Below are 10,377 nucleotides of genomic sequence, written 5' to 3'. Positions count from 1 at the left end.
TGGGGGGGGGGGGGAGGGTTAATAGCATCTTTTTATTTTTTCCTGAGGGGTGTTGATTAATTCCTCGTTAACAGCACATTTAACGACCTCCGGGTGTTTAATAACCTTCAGAAGTTTCCCCACAAAGACTCAGATGCTGGGCAGGAAAATGAGAACCAGGCCCAAGCTGTTCACCCAACTCAAATCCCCCCTTCCTAGTGCTGCGTCTTCCCTGGCTGATTGGGGGGAGGAAGGGGGAGGGGTGACTGGTAGCTAGCCCAAACTTCTCAGTTAAGTAGGCTCAGCTTCTCCCTTCAGGCCCAGCATGAAGACAGTCTAACTGGACTGGAGAATCTCCATCTGGGGGAAAGAGGGAGACAGTGATGAGAACCTTGGGTTGGACAGGAAAACTCTGAACTGGAAATAAGGAAACGTGTTAACTAGTACTTGAATGATTCTAGCTAGGTTAGCCCTATGAGGTATGGCGGGAACTGGATATGCAAGTGTGAGACTGGAGCTCTGTGCCACTGTATAGCTGGGAGTATGTGCCTGTGGTTGTGGGATTGTTAAGAACCATGTATGGGATTGTGTAATTCAGCTCTGTGTGTGTGTGTGTGTGTGTGTGTGTGTGTGTGTGTGTGTATCTGAGAGAATGCTAGTAACTGTTCTGACTAGGCAAGGCTATGACTTGGGTGGTTATCCCACTGTGGAGCTGCTTGTAATGGAAAGAGCTCCAGATTTGGAGCCTAAGAATTATGGAATCGCAGTTGGAAAGGGACCTCTAGTCCAAACCAGTACCTAAAAAAGGATTCCTTCTATAGCCATTGCTTAAAACTCTCCAGGGATTAGGAACCAACTACATCTGAGGCAGTCCATTCTACTAGTAGTTCTGATCACTAGGACATTTTCCTTATACCAACCCCAAATCTGCCTCTTCTACTATCCATATATTACTCCCAGTTTTGCCCTCTGGAGCCAGACAAAAGGCCACTGAGGCAGTTTTATTCTTCAATGCTAGATTTGAACCTTGGCTCTATCACTTACTTATTATCTGATCTAAAGAACTTTGGGCAGGACACCTGTTAGCCTCAGTTTCTTAATCTGTGAAATTGAAGAGGCTAAAGCAGATATCTTAAAGGGCTCTTCTCCTCTCAGGTCTATGATTGCCATGCTAAGGAACCTAAATGTTCTGCCTTTGTATTTGTACTCCATGGATTCAAAAGCAAGTAACATCGACCTACTTCATCTATCTAAACCAGGCCTGATTGCCAGGTGCCTTAGGGAAGCAGTGTTGCTTCCTGGGACTTACTGGTTTGGTCCTAAGATCTGGAAGGGACCTTTGGTCATTGGTGCTGGAAGGAATCTTAAGAGAAGTACAACCTTCCCTACTGCCCCATTGGTAATGGTCACCACTCTGAAATATTTTGTTGTGTCTTGTTTGCACCTTAACCAATTCCATTTCCATCCCATTCAAAAATCATTTATTGGTTACCGACTCTGTTAGATCAGGGATTGTTCCTCACTTTTTTGGTCACAGACCCCTTTGGCTGTCTGGTGAAAGCTACATATCTCTTCCCAGAGTAATATTTTAAGCAACATGAAACACAGTATGTAGGGTTACAAAGGAAACCAGTTATATTGAAATAGTTATCAAAATACCTTTTTTTTTTTAAATTTACAAACTGGAAGTGAAGAACCCCAGGGGAGGAATGGAGCCCAGTAAGATGTTGGAAATTGGAGTAGGGGTATGACAAGGAGTTAGGCCATAGGGAATAAAAATACTGGCATGGGGTAGGGGATGAAGGACAGGGCTTTGAGGGGAGGGTTCACTTTAGAGAAATGTGTATAAGTGGGAAACTAATCATCCTGCCAGGTGAGTTTAGGTTAGTCCTTAGTTCTAGGGATAAGGATCAGACTCTCAAGGTCCAGACTGTGTGGGGAAGGAGGGGTCAGCACTTACTTTAGCATCTGGTCTAAAGAAAAGAAGGAAACCATCATAGAACTACTGTTCCCAAACTGCTCAGGAAACTAAAGCCACCTGATAGTCCACTCTGACTGGTCATCGAATGGTGACAAAACCAGCATAGCTCAGGGTTGGGGCTTTGGGATGCCAGCGGGAAGGATCGGTGCTTGCTCCCTCCTGACCCCACCCACTGTTTCTCCTCCAGCTCTATGGATATTGTTACCAGGACAGTGAGGACATCCCAGATACGCTGACCACCATCACAGAGCTTGGCTCCCCCGTAGAGATGATCCAGTTACTTCAGACCTCCTGGGAGGACCGATTCCGAGTGAGTGGGCATGATAAAGGGGGCACTTCAGCTACTCTCCTAGGTGTTTTTCCCTTAGAAGAAAGTTCTCTAGGGATAGTCTTGGCACTTCCAACCAAAATTGGGAAGGAAAATGTTCTCTGCTGCTGGTGGCCAAAGAGATTGTTTTGTTTTGTTTTGTTTTTTAAAGGCAGCAAAGAAAGTATCCTGATCTCTCTACTAAACATACTCATATTGGGCCAAAGAGAGCTAGCGTCCTAGAACTAGTAGAGATCTTAAAACCATCCTCTTCCGCTCCCTTGACACACAATACTGAAGCCCTTCCTGTTAGAAAAGACTTCAAAGAAGTACTTTACCCTCCTTATGTCCCCATTTCTTACCTTTCTTTCCCTTCCAACATCACCTTCCTCCTAACTTTACCCAGCCCACATGCAGACCTTTGGTGCTGCTAGAGCAGAGATGGAAGAGTAAGCAAAGAATGAATGCAAAGTCTCTGGGCGTCATGGACGGAGTTGAGTAGAGTGACTATGTCTCCTCAGATCTGCCTGAGCCTTGGCCGCCTGCTCCACCATCTTGCCCACTCACCCCTGGGCTCAGTGACTCTACTGGACTTCCGACCTAGACAGTTTGTACTTGTGGATGGAGAGTTGAAGGTGACTGACCTGGATGATGCCCGTGTGGATGAGACACCCTGTGAAAGTCCTGGGGACTGTGTTCTTGAGTTTCCAGCCAGGAACTTCACCCTGCAGTGCTCAACCCAGGGCTGGTGCCAGGATATGAATGAGAAGAGGAACCTATACAATGCCTACAGGTGAGGCCCCTTCCCCTGACTCCCTTACTTCTGCTCATCCACAGTCTGCCTTTCCTCCAAAATTTGCCTCCTTTGCCCACTACAGCTGCTTGTCAATAACTTAGACTAGGGCATGAAAGGGGGAGGGAGACTGGGAAACCTATTCAGTAACTATAGGTGACTTCCTCATCCCCCCTTTTATTCCCTTATAACCTTTTTTCTTCTTTTTAGAAGTTGCTAAACTTTGCTAGTTTTGAAGGTTAGAAATTTTAGGCTCTCAGGGTCCATGAATTCAGGGAGGCCCAGGTAGAATTTCCATGAATTTATGTAAGAGAGAAAATCATAATGAGAGTTTGGGGAACAGAAAGAGAGAAAATCACTGCGGGTGTCAAGGATGGAAAATCTGGGAATGGAAGGGGGACATATCTCTGAGCAGGGATGGGATGGGATGGGACGGGATGGGACGGGGCTGGGGTCATGCCTCCTTTCATGTAAGGGAACTGTTCCAGCCCCTGGACAGTGAAGCTAAAAATAGATCCTTGAGTTCCAAGAAAGATCATCTGATCGGAGGAGAAGCCAGACTGGAGACTTCTCAAAATAGTCTCCAGATTTGGGGAGGGTGAAGGAAGGGGGAGTAAAGCGGCATTGGGGAGTACTGCCAGCATCAACACTCCCCACCACTAGGGCCACCATTCTTCTGGTCTCTGGGTTTTGGCCTCAGATATTTGCCACTTAGAAGCCACAAGTCTGGCCCAGCCTGTAGAGCCTCCCTGAGTCTGGTGATTACTCTCAGGCAAGAGGGAGCAGTAAAGCAGAGGGGACACAGTGGGGAGAATTCTCCTGTTTGGCATGAGGCACATTATTTTAGCATATGTTTGAATGAATTCCACGATTTACTTTGACCATAGGCCTGACGGGCTGGTCTCCCCTGAAGAAGTGACTCAGTGCTTGAATCTTTAAGGAGTAAGTCCCTGGGGGAGACCAGTCTTCAAAAGCCAGGAAACTGACTGGTGTGAGTTCTCTTTGGCAGGTTTTTCTTCACATACCTCCTACCCCACAGTGCCCCTCCTTCCCTTCGGCCACTGCTGGACAGCATCGTCAATGCTACAGGTGATACCTTAGGAATTTCTGCACCCTAGCTCCTCAGTGAGATCTACCCCCTCCCTTGTGACCTCTAACTACTCACTTACCTGCATCAGGGCAATTGATCAGTAGCACAAATAACTCTGAATAAATAGATAATCCTCAAATCACTCTGTGTACATTGTAGGATTCTTTTGTAGCAACCTTGCTAGCCTGCCATGCCCTTCCCCACTAATCATGCCCTCCCCCCCATCTTAGTGATGAAAGACTAAGAGTGTGATCTCAGAAAGGAGCTGTTACTTTCTAAGGGAAGTAACTGGGTATACATCCTTAGCCATCCCTCCCCATCTCAGATAAAGCTGTGTTAATAGCTTCCACTAGCACCATCTTAAGGCCACATTCTGACCCACAGGAGAGCTCACCTGGGGAGTCGATGAAACACTGGCACAGTTAGAGAAGGTTTTGCATCTCTACCGGAGCGGGCGGTATCTGCAGAACTCAACTAATTCCCCTCGAGCTGGTGAGTAATGTCAATTGGGAGTAGGTGCCAGGGCTGAGAAGAGAGTACAGCATCAGAGGGCTTTGTAGAAGTAGTTTTCTGGGGCAGCTAGGTGGTGCAGTGGATAGAGCACCGGCACTGGAGTCAGGAGGACCTGAATTCAAATCCAGCCTCAGACACATAACACTCACTAGCTGTGTGACTCTGGGCAAGTCATTTAACCCCAATTGCCCTCATCCAAAAAAAAAAAGTAGTTTTCAGCAATTATACAGAAAGCATGGCATTAGCAAGGAAAAGAGGAGTGGTAAGGCTGGGGGTCAAAATCAGAGGAAAATGTGGGCAGCTAGGTGGTGCAGTGGATAGAGCACTGACCCTGGAGTCAGGAGGACTTAGTTCAAATCCAGCCTCAGACACATAACACTCTAGCTTTGTGACTCTGGGCAAGTCACTTAACCCTAATTGCCTCACAAAAAAAAAAAAGTCAACCAGAGTTCCTTGGCACCCTCAGGAATATCCACTCTTCCAGGGACATATGAACTGTGAGCTCCACCACCATATGTGCCATTGGTCACGTATGTGCCAATGTAGGGAGTCTGAGTGATTCAATGGCTGTTACTGGTTGAGCTTTGATATCCATATGTCTGTCACTGGCCAGAGCAGGGAACAAGTCTCCTTCTCTGAACTAAGCCAAGATAGACTGAGAAGCAGGGTAAGTCCTCTCCTCCCCAAACCTTCATCTCTAGAGCTAAAACACTGGGCTAGCAGGGAGTGAATGAACCCTCTTAGATGAGAAATCAATCAATGCCTGCACAGGTGGAAAAAAAAAAGAGGAAAGAAAAAAAACACTAAGCACTGGTAACCTTTAACTTGTAATCACACCTGGTCAAAGGCTCAGCTAGACCTGTCTCTCTCCATGCTCCCTTTCCCCGACCCCTCCAAGAAATCAGGTTGCTGTCTATTTGGAAGGACAGATTGGGTCATGGGCCTCAGCTGCAGGCCCTAAATCCCCTGCATGTTTGGCCAGGGCTACGTGGAACAGGGAGCAAAATTCTGGGATTTCTGGCCTATTTGTAAGGATGGCAGAGGGGGAGGGGCTCATTAGCCCTGTAAATAAAGTTTAACGAGGTGAACAATAGCCAGCTCTGTCCCCAGGGACTCAGTTTATGGGGCTGTAAATCACAGCAAACCCTGGACTTTGGTCCTGTCCCCTCCGTGGAGGAAGAAGAGTTAGGCCAAGAAAGAGAAGAAAGGAGTGAGTTTCAAAAAGTTTCTAACTCATAAATTCCAGAAATGGGATCGTCCTAGTCAAAATCACTTCCAGCTCTAAGAGAGAGAGAAAGAAAGAGAGGAAAAAAACTTTCTGGATTATTATAAGGATTGTAGAGCTCTGAGGATGAGCCTAAAGGCAGCTGAGGCAATGAGTATCTCTGAGCCTTAATTTTTCTTTCCACCAAGAAAATTGTACAGATTCTAACACATGCACCTTTGTTAAATGCCCACACTACTGCTTCCAAAATAAATGTTCATTAGCATATTTTGCCCATCATTTATATATATGTTTCCTGACTTCAAAATTCTTGCCTATCCTCCTGACCTTTGGACCAGCCTGGAACCACCTCCCTGTTACTTTCCTGATTATCTGGCCTGGAGCCCAAATTTCAGTTGTGGGGTGGGAGAAATGAGGGCAAGCCCCAAAGTCCTAAATAATTTAACCTCAGCCACAAGTCCATCAGACCTCAGGATGGAGTGGGGCCTGTATCCAGCTGACTCAGCATGTGTACGTATGTCCCTTTGTATATATGAGCCATCGTGTGTTACTGTGACTGTGCTGTCAGCCCGAGGGCATGGGGGACTGCATCCATTCATTGCTTTGTTTATTGGTTCCCAGAATCCCAAGTCTGGACATTGAAGGAGTTTTGACCTTTCTGTGACTTGACTTTATGACTAAACCCCCATCCTAGCTTCGGCAGAGTCAGATGCTGTCATCCCTGCCCTGGGGAGAAGGCTATAGTTTGGCCTCAGTTTTCCAGTCTGGGCACAAGCTTTTTTTCCCTTTATTTCTTCCTTCTCAGCCTGAGGAAAAGACTGCACACATGGCTTTTGGGCTTATTCATGTGCCAGAATGTGACATGGGGCTCGCTAGACAGGAGCAGTGAAGGGAGCAGGGGGACCTCCTTTCCAGAGTGATGAGCCTTCATTGAGTCCTTCCTCTTTCTGCCCCGTAGCCCTTCTTTCCTTATGTCTTTCTAAACCTTATATTATTCTTCCCTAGAGCAGGTCTAGTGGAAAGAGCATGAAATTTGGAGTCAGGACTTGGGTTCTAGACTTGCCTCTCCCTTCCTCTGTGTATGACTTTGACCAAATTTGGTTTTTTTACACCCCAATTTATGCATCTCTAAAACAGGGAGGTTGAACCATATGATATTATAAGGTCCTGTCAGCTCTAAATGCTATGATCCTAATTCAATTCAACAAGCATTTAGTAAGTGCCTACTATGTGCCGGGCACTGTGCTAAGTGCTGGGGATACCAATAAGAAAAAGACGGTCCCTGCCCTCAAGGAGTTTACGCTCTAATGGGGGAAGACAACACACAAAAGGAAGCTGAAGTGGGAGGTGAACACTAGGGATACTTCACGGGGGCATCGTCCATGGGTTAGAAGCCAGGTTTGGATGGTGCTGGAAAATGCAGTTATCAGAAAGGTTCTGAGCCTCCTATAAAGGAAGGCTTTGGATGGAGGTTAATCCTCCAATCCTCCAGCCTTCCAATCAAAGGAGAAAGACAACAGAACAGAAGGCAAGTTGAGAAGGTGTTGGAAATCAAACCTGAGTCAGTCTACATAGTGGTAAGATTTCAGGTGATATGCTTATCCTGGGGGAGGGAGTGATGGAGAGCTGGAGCATAGTATTCTGTGGAGTTGAAACCACGCAGACCTGCTGATGGAAAATGCTTATAAATGCTTGTCCTAGAATACCGACGGGTCCCAGACACTACTATCCCACAAGAGAATTACCATTGCTGGCCTTCTTATCACCATGGCGGTTGTCTCCTCTCTGTGTTCAGTCTGGCTGAGGCAATGGATGTCTGTGAAAGTCATTCCCAGTGCCGGGCCTTTGTGGTCACCAACCAGACTACCTGGACAGGTAAGGCTGGCAGCAAATCCAGTTCAATTCCACAAACTCCTATTAAGCACCTACTATGTACAAGAGACTGTGCAAGGGATTAAAGAGATGACCAAAATGGCAGCCCATGCCTTTGAGAAGTTTATATTCTAGTGGAGGTAGGGGGAGACAATACAACATAGACACAGAAAAGGCAACGTAGTACAGTGGGAAAAAGTCTGGAGACCTAGGTTCCTGCAGTCTGGGGACCTAGGTTCAAATCCTGCCTCTGACACTTAGTGTGACTTTAACCAACTCACTTAATTTCTCTTGACCTCTATTTCCCACTATGTGCAATGAGTGAGGTCCCTTGGAGCTCTAGATCTGTGATTCTGTAAGTAAATATGCAGTGAGTTGAGGAAGAAGGCAATAGTAAAACTGGAAGGATCAGGGAAGGCTTTTCTAAGGAGGAGACCCCTGAGTGGAGCCTTAAAGAAATGTCAAAGTTCTGGAAGGTAGAGATGAAGAGAGATTGTGTACCACACCACGTCTCTGCAGATGCATAAAGGAAGCTCATATTAAGTATGGAGCCATATCAAGACAAGGCTCCTTTTCTGGTGGGGACAGTTAGTAAGCATTTATTAAGCACCTACTATGTGCAAGGTGCTGTGTTAAGAGCTGGGATACCAAAGAAAGGCAGAACAGGGACTGTTCTCAAGGAGCTTACTAAAGTGAGGGAAACAGTATGCAAACAACTATGTACAGACAAGCTTTGATTAAAAAGATTATGGGAAAGGTATTTCTCTTCCCTCCCTTCTCCCATTTTGTTGGGAATATAGAGCTTCCTTCATTCTCCTCAGTCTGTCTCATCACCATTTCTGTCCTTGCCCTTCAGGTAGACAGCTTGTCTTTTTCAAGACTGGTTGGAGCCAAACAGTCTCCGATCCTAACAAGATCACCTACGTGAGGGCATCTGCTTGACCAGCCCGAGGGCTTGACTGACCTTGGCCATCAGCCCCAGAGCCGACAGTGGGCGGGGAGGATGTCATGGAGCAGATCTAAAAGACCAGGACACACGTGCAATAAATCAAAATGTAAAAATGTGAGTTTAACAGACTGGTGATGGTGATGGCGGCAGTCCCTGCCAGGAACCCTGTGCACAGACTGTCAGGGGTGGAGAGAGAGAGACGCAGGCAATCCTGGAATGACCCTTTGGGGCCAAAATCAGGGGGTTAGGCCAGCCTGCTAGGACCTTGGGAGAGAGCCTTCTCCCTTTGCTGAGACAATCCTGTGGGTGGCGCTGTTCCCCCAGTGTTGCCATGGTGTCACAGTCACTGCCTTTATAACCCAAGAATGTAGGTGGAGGCCATGCTGCTTCCCCCCTTTCTGACTGGTTGCCTGCCCCACGTAGGGGTTGTGTGTGGACAATCAGCCACCTCACTTGCTCTCTGTGAATTGAGATTTGGCCTTGAGAGGTGGGCCATAAGTAAATATGTATGTGAGCTATTTCCTAAGGGGATGCTATGGGAGCCCTCTATGACCTCATGAGGTTAGGGATGGGGGAAACATACCAGTATGAGCCGAAATGTGGGGGATTGGGGAATGGGGTTGCAGCATGAGCCACGAGCCAGGACATGGGACTAGAGCTTGCCTCATTTTGCTTTCAGTGAAAGCAGCAGAGCAGCATTGCCCAGGCGCTCCCTGTCTTGGAGTTTGTACATCCAGAAGTTTTTGTACTTCTTGTTAATTAAATTGTTTATTTTTGTAAGAAAAAAAATAAAAATAAAACAAGATGATGCAGGTGTTTCTTCTGAAGCTGTGATCTTCCCCCATCTACTTTTCTCCATTCTGTTTTCAAGGGGGGGGGAAAGGATGAAACTTCACTGACAAGGCCTGCCCAGGGCAGAACTGAAGACCATACATGTTTCATTGTTGACTTTCCCTGTCAGTTCCTGGTACTGAGTATCCTGTTAGGCACTGGGGATGCAAAGATTAAAAAAAAAAGGAACAATCCTTGACCTCAGGGAACCTGAATTCCATTGGGAGAGACAAGAAATGCATGTATAAGTATGTACAAGTGAAATACAGAGTAATTAAATACAAGGCATTTTGAGAGGGTGCTAACAGTTGTGGGGAATCAAGCAAAGGCTTAATGTAGAAGGTGCTATTTGATCTGTGTCTTGAAGGATGGGAGAGATCCTGTGACCAGAAGGTCAGGAGGGAGTACATTCTAGGCACAAGAGATGGGTAATTCAAAGGACTAGTTGATTTATCCTATTTGAGAAGAACAAGGAGAACAGATAGGCTGAATAGAAGGGAGACCAACCTACAATGAGGCTGGAAAGGAAGATTAAAGCCAGGTTGTGAATGGCTTTAAAAACCAGACAGAGTGGACGGAATGGAATACTCGAGGGTCAGGAAGACATTAGTTCAGATCCTACCTCATACATTAGCTGTGTGACCCCAGGCAAGTCTGCCAGGTAATCAATGAACATTAAACATCTACTATGTGCCAGGCATTATGCTTAGAATACAAAGAAAGGCAAAAGACTTTCCCTGCCTTCAAGGATCTCACAGTCTAATGGGGAAAATGACGTGTAAACTAGTAAATACAAACAAGCCATAGACAGGATAAATAGGAAATAATTAACAGAGG

At 46.4% G+C, this 10,377-nt stretch overlaps 1 protein-coding gene across 1 annotated transcript in view; it reads left to right on the top strand.

Moving 5' to 3' along the window:
- PKDCC (protein kinase domain containing, cytoplasmic) overlaps positions 1-9,536 on the top strand; it is a 13,709-nt gene extending 4,173 nt beyond the window's left edge. The window contains exons 2-7 of the mRNA XM_027865049.1: positions 2,148-2,270; positions 2,789-3,060; positions 4,070-4,149; positions 4,535-4,642; positions 7,590-7,763; positions 8,617-9,536. Of these exons, the coding sequence (XP_027720850.1) occupies positions 2,148-2,270; positions 2,789-3,060; positions 4,070-4,149; positions 4,535-4,642; positions 7,590-7,763; positions 8,617-8,702 (843 nt within the window). The 3' untranslated portion in view covers positions 8,703-9,536. The remainder of the gene's footprint in view (positions 1-2,147; positions 2,271-2,788; positions 3,061-4,069; positions 4,150-4,534; positions 4,643-7,589; positions 7,764-8,616) is intronic.
- Positions 9,537-10,377: the final 841 nt, after the last annotated feature.

Source organism: Vombatus ursinus, unplaced genomic scaffold (genome assembly GCF_900497805.2).
Source record: "Vombatus ursinus unplaced genomic scaffold, bare-nosed wombat genome assembly UNPS02014778.1, whole genome shotgun sequence".
Classification (NCBI taxonomy): domain Eukaryota; kingdom Metazoa; phylum Chordata; class Mammalia; order Diprotodontia; family Vombatidae; genus Vombatus; species Vombatus ursinus.
Note: the sequence above shows the minus strand (reverse complement) of the source record. Positions and strands in the feature narration are given on the sequence as shown.